This window comes from Aotus nancymaae, unplaced genomic scaffold (genome assembly GCF_030222135.1).
Source record: "Aotus nancymaae isolate 86718 unplaced genomic scaffold, 86718_ANA_hifiasm-v0.15.2.pri h1tg000029l, whole genome shotgun sequence".
Classification (NCBI taxonomy): domain Eukaryota; kingdom Metazoa; phylum Chordata; class Mammalia; order Primates; family Aotidae; genus Aotus; species Aotus nancymaae.
In genome coordinates this window covers 3,341,581-3,358,467 of record NW_026988442.1, presented here as the reverse complement: position 1 = coordinate 3,358,467, position 16,887 = coordinate 3,341,581, and the positions used below count along the sequence as shown (strand labels likewise).

Sequence of the window (16,887 nt, the reverse complement as noted above, 5' to 3'; positions counted from 1 at the left end):
CAGTAATACCAAAATGATTGAATGACAACACTGATTGGATATACATTCTACTTTTTCACCTTTCAGAATATGTTAATTTTTCCCTTTCTGCATATCACTGTGGTTTTCAGATTTTATGTATGTTCATTCAATCACAGCCACCATTCTCCTTTTGAGAGACTAAATTGTGTCAACTTTGTTTAGTAGGAGCCATTTTTAGGCTGTCATCTGTGTCCTCTTGACATGACCTATTAATCTTTGAAAGTGTCCTGGCACATAAAGATCTTCTAGACTCATCTTATTCCTTTCTGCTTCAGAGATGGAATCAGACTTTTCCCCAGTAAGCCCTGGTTCTTTTTGATGGGAAGGAAAAAGTATGAGTAAAAGCAATTTGGACCCTGAACATTGTCTGGAGGGTTTCAGTAAACAAAGGAAGAAAAGATTTTTTTTTTCCTTTTAAAGCATGAGTTCACATAAATATTTCTACTTCTACCTACCAACTGAAATTCTTTTTTCTTTTTTCTTTTGAGACAGAGTCTTGCTCTGTTGCCCAGGCTGGAGCACAGTAGCATGATGATAGCTCACCGTAGCCTTGATCTTTTTGGCTCAAACAGTGCTCCACCTCAGCCTTCTTAGTAGCTGAAATCAGAGGCATGTGTCACCACATGCCTAGAACTGATAAAAGAATACAGCAAAGTTTCTCGTAGAGACAAGGTCTCTCTATGTTGCCCAGGCTGGTCTCAGACTCCTGAGCTCAAGCAGTCCTCCTGCCTCAACCTCCCAAAGTGCTGGGATTAAAGGCATGAGCCACTGTGCCTGTCCCCAGTTTAAATTCTTTTTTTTAAATATTTTTTTTTCATAAGTTCTTGGGGTACAGGTGGTACTTGATTACATTAAGTTCTTTAATGGAGATTTGTGAGATCCTGATGTACCCATCACCTGAGCAGTAGACACTGCACCATATTTGTTGTCTTTTATCCCTTACCCTCCTCCCAGGTCCCCAAAGTCTATCGTATAATTCTTATGCCTTTGCTTAGCTTAGCTCCCACATATCAGTGAGAACATAGGATATTTGGTTCTCCATTCCTGAGTCACTTCACTGAGAAAAATAGTCTCTAATCTCATCTAAGTCATTGCAAATGCTGTTAATTCATTCCTTTTTATGGCAGAGTAGTATTCTATCATATATACATACCACAGTTTCTTTATCCACTCATTGATTGATGGGTATTTTGGTTGGTTCTACAATTTTGCTATTGTGAATGGTACTGCTGTAAACATGTGTGTGCAAGTGTCTTTTTCAAATAATGACTTTGTTTTTTTTCCTCTGGGTAGATACCCAATAGTGGGATTGCTGGATCAAATGATAGTTCTACTTTTAGTTCTTTAAGAAATCTCCACAGTGTTTTTCATGGTGACTGTACTCATTAACATTCTCACCAGCAGTGTAGAAGTGTTCCCTGATCACTGCATCCATGCCAAAATCTACTGTTTTTTGATTCTTGGATTATGGCCATTCTTATAAGAGTAGGGTGGTATTGCATTGTGGTTTTGATTTGCATTTCCCATTAGTGATGTTGAGCATTTTTTCATATGTTTGTTGATCATTTGTATATCTTCTTTTGAGAATTGTCTATTCATGTCCTTAGCCCACTTTTTGATGGGTTTGCTTGTTTTTTTTCTTATTGATTTGTTTGAGTTCGTTGTAGATTCTGGATGTTAGTCCTTTGTCAGATGTATAGATTGTGAAGATTTTCTCACACTCTGTGGGTTGTCTGTTTACTCTGCTGACTGTTCCTTTTGCTGTGCAAAAGCTCTTTAGTTTAATTAGATCCCAGCTATTTATCTTTGTTTTTATTGCAATTGCTTTTACCCAAAAGCAATTTTTGGTCATGAAATCCTTGCCTAAGCCAATGTCTAGAAGAGTTTTTCCAATGTTATGTTCTAGAATTTTATAGTTTCAGGTCTTAGGTTTAAGTCCTTAATCCATCTTGAGTTGATTTTTGTATAAGGTGAGAGATGAGGATCCAGTTTCATTCTCCTGTATTAGCTAGCCAATTATTCCAGCACAATTTGTTGAAAAGGGTATCCTTTCCTCACTTTATGTTTTTGTTTTCTTTGTCAAAGATGAGTTGGCTATAAGTATTTGGGTTTATTTCTGGGTTCTCTATTATGTTCCATTGGTCTATGTGCCTGTTTTTCTACCAGTACCACACTGTTTTGGTGACTATGGCCTTAGAGTATAGTTTGAAATCAGGTAGTGTGATGCCTCCAGATTTGTTCTTTTTGCTTAGTCTTGCTTTGGCTATGTGGGCTCTTTTTTTGTTCCATATGAATTTTAGAATTGTTTTTTATAACTCTGTGAAGAGTGATGGTGGTATTTTGATGAAGATTGTGTTGATTTTGTAGATTGCTTTTGGCAGTATGGTTGTTTTCACAATATTGATTCTACCCATCCATGAGCATGGAATGTGTTTCCATTTGTTTGTGTCGTCTATGATTTCTTTGAAGAATGTTTTGTAGTTTTTCTTGTAGAAATCTTTCAGCTCCTTTGTTAGGTATATTCCTAAGTATCTAAATTTTTTACAGCTATTGTAAAAGGGTTGAGTTCTTAATTTGATTATCTGGTTGGTCACTGTTGGTATATAGAAGAGCTACTCTGTACATTAATCTTGTATCTGGAAACTTTGCTGTATTCTTTTATCAGTTCTAGGAGCTTTCTAGAGGAGTCCTTAGGGTTTTCAAGGTAAACAATCATATCCTCAGCACACAGGAACAGTTTGACTTCCTCTTTACCTATTTGGATGCTCTTTATTTCTTTCTCTTGTCTGATTGCTCTGGCTTAGACTTCCAGTACTATGTTGAAGAAGAGTGATGAGAGTGGGCATCCTTGTCTTGTTTCCATTCTCAGAAGGAATGCTTTTAACTTTTCCCCATTCAGTATTACGTTGGCTGTGTTTGTCATAAATGGCTTTTATTACATTAAGGTATGCCCCTTTTATGCCAATTTTGCTGAGCTGTGCTCTCTTTAGTAATATTGATACCAAACAGATTATATATACTAACTCATTTGCTTTACTGACAACCTAATAATAGTATTAAGAAAATTTTCAATATTAATACAAATAGTAAAACTACAGAATGTAGTTCAAATTTGTGTATGCAGTTTTTAAATTATATTTCACTAAAAATTACAATCAAATTAATTTCTTCTAATCATTCATATGCCTTTCCTATGTATAGCTTGGTAAACACAGATGTGGTGAAAATTTGACTCCATTGTGTGAGGGTAGTTTAAATTTGAGGGTGTTGGCATATTAATGTCTGATCAGACTTAGAAGGATATGTGACACTTTCAGCTATTAAGAAATATAAGCGTTTATTATGAATAAAGAATCTAATAGCTGTCTCTAAATTTCTTTACAATGGTTTTGTATCACCACCATCTGATTTATATACCTGGTTTCTGATCAATTATCTCTTCAACTATTTAATTTCTAGTGCTATTAGAATCCACATATTTTCAAATGTTCAGTTTTTTAAAATATGTTAACTATGTTAAATTGTATTCTTATCTAAGGGATTTTGTTGTTGCTGTTGTTCTTTATCTTTCTCCCTTTTTTGAGCTCTGTATTATTATACTAAGGTTTGCATTAGATAAATCTGTAACCACCAAACCTGGTTCTTCTTGCCTGTTGCCTGGTAAAAACCAATACATGGATAACAGCAGGTGTTACAGAAGAGAAAGTTTACTTATTGCAAAGCAGCTGAGAAGAAGGATGGGACGTATTTCTCAAATCAGCCTCTCTGAGAATTCAGAGGCTATGATTTTTAAACGATAGTTAGGCAGGTGGGGGTTGGGAAGAGGTTAGAGAATGGGGAGTGCTGATGGGTTGGGTCAGGAAAGAAATGACATGGGGGTCAAAGCTGTCTTCTTGGACTTAGACAGTCCCTGGAAAAAGTTGAGTCTGTTTCTTTTCTTGGCGTGGGTCACTGGATGTGTGACACCAATTGGTCCATGAAAATGCAAGGTCTGCAAAATAACTCAAACACCAGCTTTAGATTTTATAATAGTGATGTTATGTATAGGAGCAATTAGGGAGGTTACAAATCTCATGACCCCAGTCCTGAACCATAATTCCAACCTTGTGGTCAATTTGTTAGTTTTACAAAAGTTGTTTTTGTCCCTAGGCAAGGAGGGTATTAGTTTTGGAAAGGTACTGTTATCATCTTTGTTTTAAAATCAAACTATAGACTAATTTCCTCCCATAGTTATCTTGGCCTATGCTCAGGAATGAATAAGGACAGTTAGTTTGCGAGGTTAGAAGCAAGATGGAGTCAGCTCTGTCAGATTTCTCGCACTGTCATAATTTTTGCAAAGGTAGTCAAATCTACATTCTTACAATATTACTTTGCCCCAGTATCAGTCATTTGTTTTCCTGCAAGCAAATTGAGGAGAATTCCATTTAATTAGAAAAAACAACTATATAAAAATGTAAATACAGGCTCTTGAAGTTTTGCCTGAAATGCTGTTTTGACTTGTGGGTCAAAATTTGGTTTTACGTCACGTATTATTGGTAGAATTATTGTTTTAATTACAGATGAAAGTAATGTAGAAGTCCTATTTCTCAGAAGCCTTTGGATAAACTCAGATTTCTATGATATAAACATTCAAGCTACCTCAAACCAATTAAGAATATTATAAAATAAAAATATAACCAATGCCTAATCCAATAGAATCCAATTAAATTTTTAACTAATCTCTAGAAAATAATTTATTTTTTATACTTTAAAGCCATTTTCCGAACAAGTGGAAACTGTATCTATAGAAATATTATATCATACAGAGAGTGATTGGTGGAAAAAAGAAAGTTATCCTATTCAAATGAGTTTAAGAAATGCTAGGTGCAAACAAAGGTTAGTACCTACCATAATGTGTTTTGAATATAAGATAAAAGGATCAGAGTCTTGCAGCCATTAAGTCTTCATCCTTCTTGTTACCAACCAACTTATTTTTGTGGAGCATTTTAAGAACTAATATTCCTGAAAGATGTCTAAATCCAAACAGGAAGAATTTCAATATTCAGGATATTTTCTTTGAGCATCCAAAAGGACTGTAAAAATTAAATATACAGAATGAAAACCAATGAGTTTAGCAATGCATTATTATTATGTCTATTTCTCTGCTCGTTATTGCCCCTTTGTTGAATATCAAGATGCCTAGAAGGAAAAGTAAATTGGATCATTGAGAGAAATTGATGCAATGAATAAGTTAGCTTTTAATTATCATGGTCACTTTTTGGGTTTTGGATGATTTTGGCAGTACCCACAGTAGTGATTATGTTTTAAAGTATTGTTTTTCCTTGAGAAATCCACCCTTATGACTCAAGAAAAAACAATCCTCCCAGGAAGAAACAGTATGGAGTAAATTTAACCTGCACTTGTGCACCTCTTCATAAACCTCCCCGTACTCCAAACCATTTGGGAGATAATGGCGTCAGAAACACTGGAAAAGCAAAGTAGTCTATCTCAGGATAGTTAATATCTTCATTCAGATAAGAAAGAAACCATTAGATTTGAGGGTTTTGCTATCCCCAATACTCTGATGAATTAAATTATCTGACTGAATGTTTCTAATAATCATTCAACTTGTCTCTTCATGTGTAAGTTCTTAGCTCCAGAAAAGTTCTAAAAATGATTCAAGACCTAGCTGTACCCTTGCCAGTCATCTGCTACCAACCCAGACTTTGAGCATCCCTCCTGTGTTTCCCATCTCTCCCACTCAGCCCTTGGCATATGCAACCTCTAATCATTTGCTTTTGGTTTGAAACACATACAGACCTAAGAAAGTTGGGTGGTAGAATGGAAAGAAGATGAGCTTAGGAAATAAACAGGGCCCAGTTTGAAATGGCCTTTAAGAGAATGACATACTTAACTCTTCTGAGCCTTGGTTTCTTTGTTTGTAAAGCTGATATAAATTAAAACAGCCAGGGTCCTTGTGGCTAAAAGTAATAGTCTGCTATTATTTAATGGCTTAAAGATTTAAACTGTGTATTGGCTCACACAGCAAGACACCCAGGAGCAGAGTGGTTGAGGGTTGGTTAAATAAGGAATTCATTACTATCAAGGAAGACCCAGGTGCTATCTTTTTGGTCCCCTTATGATTTCATGATGACTGTGCACCCTAAGTGTTACCTCCCTATGAATCAAGATCCACAAAGGGCATGGTGAAAGTTCTGGTGACCCTTCTAAGAGTGAAGAAAATGTTCCTAGAAATTCCCTGACAGCCCCCGACCTCCATCCCCTCAATCTGGTAGCTATTCTTTATGCCATGTTATATATAGCTCAGAGTCACACCACACAGCAATGCCCACATTAATTACTAACATGGCCATGGAATACCATGACTGACTGAAAAGAATCAAGATTTACCCCAAGGTTTCAGAGAAGACCCTGAAGCATATCAGAACCTAGATAAAATATTTTATTGGCAAGGAAAAAGAGACAGAAAGCAACCAGAAGTGTAAGAATTGAAAGAGATTTATATTTTCCTCCCTACCTAGATAGTAAGGGTTAAAGAATATGTCTCATGTCATTTTCATATCCCCAGTAACCAGTATTTTGCCTCCCACAGAAAATGTTTTGGGGAATATGTACAAACACATAACGGTAAAGCTCCTATAATCAGTAAGGCATATGCTTGAAGTTGTTTTCTCAAGAGTGGAAATAACTTTGGGCTCTTCCATAGATGCTTTGTCTCCTAAGCCATCTCATGTCAATTGCTCTGTGTTCAAGAGGGCACCATGGTTTCACTGGGGCAGCAGGCAGATACCATGTAAGGGAGAAATCAGATCAAATGGATGCATCTAGAGATGGTCAAGACAAATAATACATTCTGTGCATTTTGGACAGTTTCCTCAGGTGTAGCCATGAGATTATATGCCCTGAAGGGCTGTCATAGCATTGAAAGCAAGGAAATATAGTCCTCATCTCCATCTGTTCAAGGGGACAATGACTATTGAAGAAAGCCACTGAATTAACAAATAGATCACATTCTGGAACCTTCTTACCCTGGAGGTTGAAGGGAAGACATTAATGATAAATATAAAAACAGGCAATTAATCATCAGCCACTGCAAGAAGAGAAATTCTTCAGAAGCTTGTGTTAATAGAGGGACTGCTATTTTCAATCTTCTGGCTTTTTTCTATCCCTGGATGCCTTGGGTAATCTGCGGCAAAGCTCAAGGGAATGTAACCAGCCACCCAAAATGAATGCAGTCAAGTGAGAAGTTGCAGAGCTGTGACTCAAGGCAGTATTATGAATTACTCTGAGAAGCAGCTTCAGCTCCCAAGTTCAATCATGGGCTTGGAATGTATTCCAGAGGGTGTTCAGAGCCAGGGAGAAATGATGTCAAATACTAGTTTCAGAAATACCAAGGGTTGAATGACTTATGACATGTCACTAATATCAACCTCCAGTGATCCCCTAGCCCCAGGAGATATATTTATTGAATATATTCAAATGGAAATATAATTGGTAGATGAGATGTAATAATGAGGAGTTAAGAATTTTAGGGAACAAAAATAAATCAGCTTTGAGGCTTAAGGGAGAAAAGGAGATAATAACAGAGAATATGAATACATATGTTTGAAAAATATTTCCATAAATAAAATAAAACATACAGGGAACCTAATATGCATTCCAAGGAATAGGATAACTATGGATAAATGTGGGTTTTCTCAAAGCATGCTTTCCTTGGGAGACTTTCATTTATAATAAAAAGTATTTATTTTAAGAATGGACAATAAATTTACCTTGGAGGGATTCTGTTGGTCTTAGATGTTGGACAATAAACTCTTTCTCTTTTTTATTCTTTAGTTTTTTTTCCCCCACATTCCTTTGCATCTGACAAACCCAACTTCATGCCTTACCATGCCTTTCAAAACATTAACTGATCAACATTCAAAAAACACATCAAATTCCTTCTAATTGTTCTTTGACAAAACATATTCACAAGAAAAGCCAAGGAAATGTTTCTCAAAACTTTGAACCTCTTATGACAAAATGATCTAGTGTCTGTTAGGTATCTATCTACTTTGATACACTGTTAAATCTGATTAAATTCATCACACCATCCTTACTAAAGTTAGTAACATTCAACAAGTATTAATGAAATTGATTCAGAAATTGTACAATATGTAATTGTGTTGATATAGTCAATAATGCACTTAAACAATTCTCTAAACAGTACACATACACAAATCTGCTCTATTCTTTAATACCGGTGCAATTTTCTGCAGGAACAAGTATTTTAAATTAATTAACCTGATAATATTTGAATTATTCACTTCCTTTAGCTATGGTAGCTCCCCTTTAAGTTTAAGAATAGCATATAAATGTTTGTCTTTTCCCCTTTACTCCCACTGTCCCCTTGTCCCTAATGTAGCAAAGACCTTTGTAAATCTTTGCCATGACAATGAACTTTGGGGCAATTATGAATGGCAGTTTGATTAGCCAGCCTCAGGAACTTTCTAGATCATTTTATCAACATTTTTGCTTTTCCAAATGCATCTTTGTGTTAAAAACATCCTATTTTTCCAGTAGAGGTAAGTGATTATGCAGACTCACTTAATCAGCCTTTCATTGTATTTACTAGGGCTTTGTAGAAATCAAAAATGTCATCCTTTTGTTATGCTGATGGTTGAGTATTATGACATGCATATAAAAATAAAATTAAGCTAGTAGACTTAATCCCATTTTCTCTGTCCTGTGTCTCCAAGGGGCACATCTTGTCCATTTCAAAGTCATTTTAATAGTTTGCATCAATATGTCATCTTTTAACTGGCTATTTAAAAAAAAAATGATGTTCGGCCAAATATGGTAATTTATGCCTATAATCTCAGCACTTCCTGAGGCAGAGGCAGGAGAATCAGTTGAGCCCAGGAGTTTGAGACCAACCTGGGCAACGTAAGGAGACCTTGTCTCTAAACAAAATACAAAATTAATTGGGCATGCTGGGGCACACCTGTGGTCCCAGCTACTTAGGAGGCTGAGGAAGGAGGATGACTGGCGGTTGAGGCTACAGTGAGCTATGATCATGCCACCACACTCCAGCCTGGGTGATAGAGTGAGATCCCATTTCAAAGAAAAAAGAAGAAAAACTTAAAAAAATGATTGGGGCTTATAGAGTATAAATCAAAGAAAATATTTAATATGGAAAACCAAAGACTTCAATTTGTGTGTTGCTAATGGGCCTGTTGCAAGAGCTATTTATTATGATGTTTTCAAAAATAATTTATCCTGAAATCAGTGATTTCCATTGACTTAAGTAAAATAGGAGCATTTGGCTTCCATGCCCTGTATACTGCTGCTCTCAGACCTTTCAGGTGCCTTGATTATAATAATTCTCATCACTTCACTAGGGTGTGTTAGTTCTCATCACAAAAGTCCAATTTTGGTAAAGTTTATCTTTTTCTTCTGTTGCTTGTGCTTTTGGTGTAATATCTACAAAACCATTGCCTAATCCGGGTCACAAAAGTTTACTGCTGTGTTTTCTCCTAAAGATTTTGTAGTTTTAGCTCTTACACTTATATTCTTGATCCAATTTGAGTTTAGTTTTATGTGATATTACTATATAAGTTGCTCCTGCAACTTTTTCTTCTTCATCTTTTTTTTTTTTTGCATGTGGCTATCCAGTTGTCCCAACACTCTATTGAAAAGACTATTCTTTCTACAATGAATTGTCTTGGCAATTGTTGAAAGTCAGTTGACCATAAATTGAGGGTTTATTTTGGAAATCTCAATTCTATTTCCATTAATCTATATGTCTATCTTTATGCCAGTACCACATGGTCTTGATTACTGTAGCTTTGTTGTAAGTTTTGAGAAGTGTGATTCCTCCAAATTTGTTCTTATTTTTCAAGATTGCTTTTGGCTATTTAAGGTTTCTTACATTTCTATATGAACTTGGGATCAGCTTGTCAATTAAAAAAAAAAAGCCTGGTGAGATTTTAATAAGAATTGAATCTTTAGACTGTGGGGAGTAGTGTCATCTTAGCAATACCAAGTCTTCTGCTTGATGAACATGAGATGTATTTCCACTCATTTGTGCCTTCTTTAGTTTCTTTTAACAATGTTTTGTAATTATTAGAGAACAAGTTTTACACTCCTTTGTTTAATTTAAATTTATTTTTACAAAAAGAACACTTTTAAAAACAGAATATTTAGCTTTTCTCAGCATTTGCGCCTTCAGCAAATGTTTCAGAGGCAGCTGACTTATATAATAGAAAGTCTTCCAACAAACTCTCATCGGGAGGCAGTCAGAATGAAAAGAGTGTGTTTCAATGCTATAGTCCTGGATCTTCTACTTCCTAGCATTGGAAACTTGGGCAACTGATCTCTGTGCCATTTTTATTATGTGAAATAGGTATTTAAAAAAAAAAAAAAACCCAGTTATGCCACAGAGATTGTTTGATAGATACACAGTCCAAAGACCTGTAATTGGCACATGGTGAATAGTTAATAAACATGCGTCGTTGTTATTGTTACATTGTTATTTTTATCTTTCCCCAAAGCACTGCTAGGAATTCTATTTGAGATTGTGCCATTACCTTCTGTTATGTTGAGGCAGAAGAAAGGCAAAGAATAACTGCTCCAGCTCTTAGACTCTTTGTTTTCCCGTTATTGAAGTCTCTTTCTAAGAAAGCACCACTGCCTTCCTTGTTTCATGGGAATCTGGGGTTTGTTTTTTGGTGTTTTATAGCTGGCCAACTGGCTGGAAACTCCTCTGTTGAGATGTATCGCCAAGTGCTCCTGTCTGGTTGTCGCTGTGTGGAGCTGGACTGCTGGAAGGGACGGACTGCGGAAGAGGAACCTGTCATCACCCATGGCTTCACCATGACAACTGAAATATCTTTCAAGGTAGAGTATACGAATGTTACTAAGAGAGGCAGCTGGGGACGCCTGATCCCTTTTGGTTAAAGCCTCCTAAGGTAGAAAGTCCCAATGATCACAATTAAATCCAAAGGCTGTTAATCATCTTTGCAATTTCAGAGGCTAAAATGTGGCTGTTTATTCATGAATAATTGGCATCAGGTGAATTAATTTATGCTAACCAAATTCTAAGGAAACTGTCTTGTGAAAGGAAGTATCAATGTATTTGTCTTGTCCTCTTTAGCACTCTTACTCTTAATTTCTTGCATTTTATTTTTGTGAAATATACATAAAGAATACAGACAACTTATTTATATGCCTTAACTAATGGCTATAAAATATGCATCCATGTAACTACCATCTAATCAAGAAATAGAAACTTGGGGGTACCTGAAACACTTCCATGTATTTATTCCCATCAGAATGGCCTGCTTACCCTCGGAGGTGACCACCATCCTGACTATTACAGTGGTCCCTACTTTGCACTTCTCTAGAGCATAAAATACAGATTTATGTGCAGCCCTAAATGATGTAGCTTCACCAATTTTTTTTCACTTGTAAATTGATTCACACTATAGTATGTATTATTTTGTGACTTGCTTTTTTCACTCCACATCGTTTAGAAGGTTCATTGATATTGTTTCATGTAACTCTAGATTTTTTTCTGCTTTCTTTATCATGATGATAATCACTACTGTTAGTTGTTATATAAGATTCCATTCTGTGATGCTAGATTTTAGAATGTTGTTATCTATCAGTCAAAGACCCCTAGGAGCATGCATATGGTCACCTTGGGATTATTTGCTCATACAACAAAGGAGCACACATGTTGTGGGGATCTGGGATGTCTCAGTAAATGTGTATTAGAGAAGACTTGCAGGACTTGGGCTTATAATAGGTGATTTGGGAAATGATTCAGGGGAGAAGGATTTTGCTATAGATTGGGTGCTGTCGGGAAGCAGAAACAATCCTATGACAGGGTATCTTAATAAATCCTATCTAGAAGGCAGGACTAAAGCTGTTGTTGATAAAGATGCATCAGTCATTCTTGTTGGTGAGGAATGGAGGTGTGTTTGGTCTCTCTTCTCCTACCCTTAGCTCTATTTTGCACCATAAAGGGCCACACATTCATGTGTATGGACACCCAAGCCCAAATAGCTAAGGTCTGTCCACATCTCTGGCAAACAACTATCCCCAGCAGGTTGGGGCTATTAGGGTAGGGGAAATCTGGGGTCCTAGGTACTTGGAGAGTGAGGAGAAAGAAGGTCTGGGCTTCAGGGAACATGCTCTCTTGGCTGCCTCAGGCTTTTTTGCCCCTTTAAACGGGAATCAGAAGAGAAGGGCCAGAGGACAACCTCTTGCACTAGGTCCCAAGGCATGAGCCCCATTGCCTGGGATACGTGGGTCTCAGGGAAGTATTGCCTCTGGGTCACCAATTCTTATCCGAATCAACCAAGGAAACAGAGTCCAAGTGTGTAGGTAACTAAGGTGAGTGGAGACAAGGCCATTGAAAATGGAAGATCAGAATACTGAGAAGCTAGAATATGGGATGAATTCAATGTTAACATCACCAAGGTTAATGACAAAGTTTTGGATGAAGAAGACAATGAGCCACTTACCAACTCTTTGCTGAATGGGGGTGGCTCAGTAGATGGCAGAAGTGAAGAAGAGGTAAAAACTCATTTAGCTACCTTATATGAACTAGGATTTTTTTTTAGAAGATTGAAAGGTAATGTTTCACAAGTAGCACTGAGAGAAAAAAGATCCCAAACCCCAGCTTCTAGCTGTGAAATATTTGAGATATGAGAAAATAAACAGTGATCATCAAAGAGAGCCGCTAACAAGAAGCAAAATTTTCAAGGAACAGGCAAGTTTCTGTTCAGACAGAAGGATTTTTCTGATCAAAGTTGCTATAATAGATAATAATAAAAACATTTTCAGCAGTAATATCATTTGCACCTAAAAATATGTGTATTATATTGTGCCTAAGGAGTCTGACTTTTCATAATTTCTTCAACTTAGCCTACAATGCAATAATTAGAGAAAATAGCACCCTTCACTTAAATTTTACAACCAAGTTTAATATGGGGTTGACATTAATTCTCATCAAAATCTTTAAAAGCAATGTCTGTTCTTGAAATTGAGCACTATTATAACCCTTGCATTTTCTTAAGTGGAAAATCAATGTTTTTTTTTTTTAATTCATTTCCATAGTCCCACTCCCTCCCTCTCAGACCTTGCTATTGTCCTTTATCAACTACCTAAGATACCAGACGAACATAGTGGGGCTTTTTAAGAAAAAGTAGAGACAGAAGACCCTGTTGTGGAGCCAGTGCAGCTTGGGCTCATCTGTCTGTTGATGGATGATGATGCTCCTGGAATGGCAGACAACACGCCTTGATGGAGCTGAGAGCTGGTGGCACCACACACTGTCCCACTGCCAGGAAGACCTGCCACACTCCCCAAGCCATGGCCCTGTCTACCCTCCAGAGACATTGTGAGGAGCAATTGTCATTTTTAAAATAATTTAAAATCCTCCAAGTTCTCTAAGTTCCTCAGGGGAGAATAAACACCAAGTACACCCTGAGGCATATTTATTTTATGTGGAGCATTTGCTTGTTGGCCTCTGCCTGCCATCAAGTCAGCTTGGAGTGACTCTCCTTGTGCACTTCATCATAGAAGTGGTTCTTCAATTACATCTGTAATCCCAGAGTCACAGGCTGATTGAACATCTCTTCCTTGGCTCTGGAAGCATGGCTTCTCAACCATATCCACACACTTGCCAGTGAGTGAGAGGCTTAAAGACTAAATCTAACCCAGAATACTCCTTCTTTCTCTATCTGCTAGAGTTGGGAGTGGGGAGGTGACCAGGATGGCTAAAGAGAGGGGTGAATTCATCATCCCAGTTGGTTTTTCCAGCTATTCCTCCTGCTAATGCACATAGCAGGATAGACAGTTCTGGCTGCGATGTGGGTTGGTGATAGTGGGTGAGGATGGATGTGGGAGTAGAAATGTCAACCTATTTTGCAGACAGATAAACAGTAGCAGGGATGCTTTGCATCAGGACTGAGACTAGGGGAAGGCAAGTAAGTCTCCCAGCAAGTAAAATTTAAGACAGCCTTTGCTCTCAAGGTTGTGTTAGCACAGAGTTGGCACTAGAAAATGAGTGTCTCTTTAAATTTTGCACTTAGTTGCCTCTCTTGCCTCATCCTAGTTCCAACACTGCTTGCATGATTATTAGCATGCAGTCTGCTTTCCCAGAACCCAGTGTGTAAGGTGACTTTGTAAGAAAGAGTTAGAAGGGAAACAGGGCACAAAGCCCTACATAATCTCCAATTCCCTCATTACCTTGTTTCTTACTGCTTTCCCCCTCACCCAATGGGCTCCAACTATACTGACTTTGCTGTTCCTTGGCTGTGCCAGGCTGGTCCCACCTCACAACCTTTGCACAGGCTCTTCCCTCTGCCTGGAATGCTCTTCCCATAGGTATCTGCCTGGTTCTTCCCTTCCCTCCTTGAAGCCTTCCTCAAATGTCACCTTCTCAGTAAGGCCTCCTGGGACTGATCTATTTAATACTGTCACCAGCAATCACTCCCACTCCCCACACCACTGACATAACCCCCTACAATCCCACTTTATAGTACTGTATTTTCCTGAAGCACTTTTCATATCACCTTCTAACATTCTGCTTAATTTGCTTAATTCCTTGTTTATTGTCTCTTCTTCTATTAATGCGTAAGTTCCACAGACAGGGCTCTTTGTTCTGTTACCTCATCTGTCCCAAGTTCTCTTCTTTGAGCAGAACCTGACATATAGGAGGTGCTCATAAATGTTTTTGAATGAATTTTCCCTTCCCAAAGCAAGTAGATAAAATATAGCATAACCTTCATTTTTAATCTTTCTTGCCTCTGCTCATCAGATAAGTGAATTTGTCTTTCTCCATCCTACACAGAATATGATGGTAGGCAGGGAAAACATTCCCCCAGCATTTGCCAGTTTTAGCTGCCCTGAACATTTGGGCCAGATATTCACAGTATAATTAGAGCGTATTCTACAGCTATACTGCACAGTGCAGCAGCAAAATAAACTGATTGCAGAGTTCAATTTTATGTCATCCAGTGTATCTGCTTTCAGTATGTGTGATCTGAAAAGCTGTGTGATGGATCCCAAAAGCAAGAGATCCTACTGGCATTTGCTCCCTGTTTACTGGATGGGTCAAAATAAAAAGTTATGTTCTGGGAAAGGAGACATTCAGCCTCTTTATGAAGGGTTTTATATTTTGTAGGCTGGCCTTATTATTTATCTTATGTATCTGCTTCTATGCCTCATCACCTTAGCCTTCCTGGTGGCCATCACCTAGCAGTTCACCACTTGGTCTTCATTCTCTCTTCTCCTACCTTTCTCTTTACGCTTGACACCACCCACCCACCTCCTTCCCGGGGTGGTTTATCTCCCTTCAGGCAGCTTCCTTTTAACCAGCAATTATACAGGATGGAAAATTGGGTAATGTAATAAAATATATGAGGAAAATGTATTAAATTTGAGTAGATTAAATCGAGCATTTCTGAAAATAAAGCATCATTCATTCCCTGAGAGAAATAATAATTTAGGATGCAATTTCACTGCTACCTAAATGGACATATTAAAATAGATATCCAAATACACCCTACTGTTGTATGTCAAAGATAAAGGATTTCAAGGGCAGTTTGTCCCACTGGAGTTTAATAATTGAACCATATGGTTTATAGATTATTGAATCTGTGTTGCAAGTCTCTGAAAAACAGTTTCAGCTTGATAAGGAGCAGTGGAGCATTACCGTACTTTCACATCCAATGACCACCAATTATAGCAAATATGAAAGAGTGAAACTTAAAAGCTAAAACTGGCTTTCTCATCCTGACTGATCATGCACACCATACAAAATATTTCAAAGACACAAAAGCATGAAAGTTCTCCAGTGGAACTTCTAAAGTTTTCAGTTTCTCCCAACTAAAATTATTAGATGAAATTTAGTAATCTTTTTTTCTGGTTTAATGACTTGAAAAGGTTTCCTAAGCTGTTAGCTAAAGTTGTGGAAGAGATGGGGAGTGGTGAACAGAGACAGAAGGGAGAAGGATGACTGGGAAAGAGGGAAAGGTGAGCACAGAGGGTAAGGATGCTACTCAAGCTGACAGCCAGGGGTCCAGTACCAGCTATTCCATTCAGTTGCTGCAAAACCTTGCAGAAGCTTCCTTCCCAGTGCAAGTTTCCTTTGCTATCAGCAAAATGGAGATGATAATAGTGCTTACCTCCTGGGGTGGTTGTAAGTAAGCATTCAATAACCCTACTTAATACACAAATATTGCTTAAAACAATGCATGGCATGCAGTGACTACTCTATAAATGTTATCTTTTGATATTTTCATCGAAATGCTTAAAAGACAAATATTAGCTAGCTTTCTGTAAATATAACATAGGCATGGACATATTAAGCCAGAGCGAAGGTAGGGGTCTGAAATAAGTCATCTGTTAGGCTACCATGGTAGAAGGTGTGGGCATCCTCCACACTCAACCCATGGAGTCCGCTTCACCTCCAGGAAGGTGCCAAAAGCCCAAACTGTAGTAAACTAAACACAGCCCAGACCTTGGTTAGGGGCCCAGTAGGAGCAGAGAAGGGAACAATAGATGGGATTGGATGTTCCACTGCAAACTTGAGTCCTGAGTCAAGCACACAAAATCAGAACTGCACAATGCCAGAGGAAGGACAAAGGGAAAAGTAGGAGAAGCGAGACAGGAAAATCTAGGAACCCCAGTGGCCTCACTGTAGTTCAGACCACACTAGCATCCCTACTGTGGGAAGAGAGAACCAAACCCACGGAGCTAGGAAGATGGAAGGGCATGGACTCCCTACAAGTCTAAAAGCAGGCCCAGAGAAGCACTGGCATTTTGTCAGCCAAAGATAAAGGAAGATATGAGACAGATTTGACCTGGAGCCAA

General features: G+C 37.8%; 1 protein-coding gene across 2 annotated transcripts in view; it reads left to right on the top strand.

Moving 5' to 3' along the window:
* PLCB1 (phospholipase C beta 1) overlaps positions 1–16,887 on the top strand; it is a 747,552-nt gene that overhangs the window by 551,095 nt on the left and 179,570 nt on the right. For both annotated transcript variants that reach the window (XM_064382245.1, XM_064382246.1), the window contains exon 11: positions 10,742–10,899. In XM_064382245.1, coding sequence (XP_064238315.1) covers positions 10,742–10,899 — 158 coding nt within the window. The remainder of the gene's footprint in view (positions 1–10,741; positions 10,900–16,887) is intronic.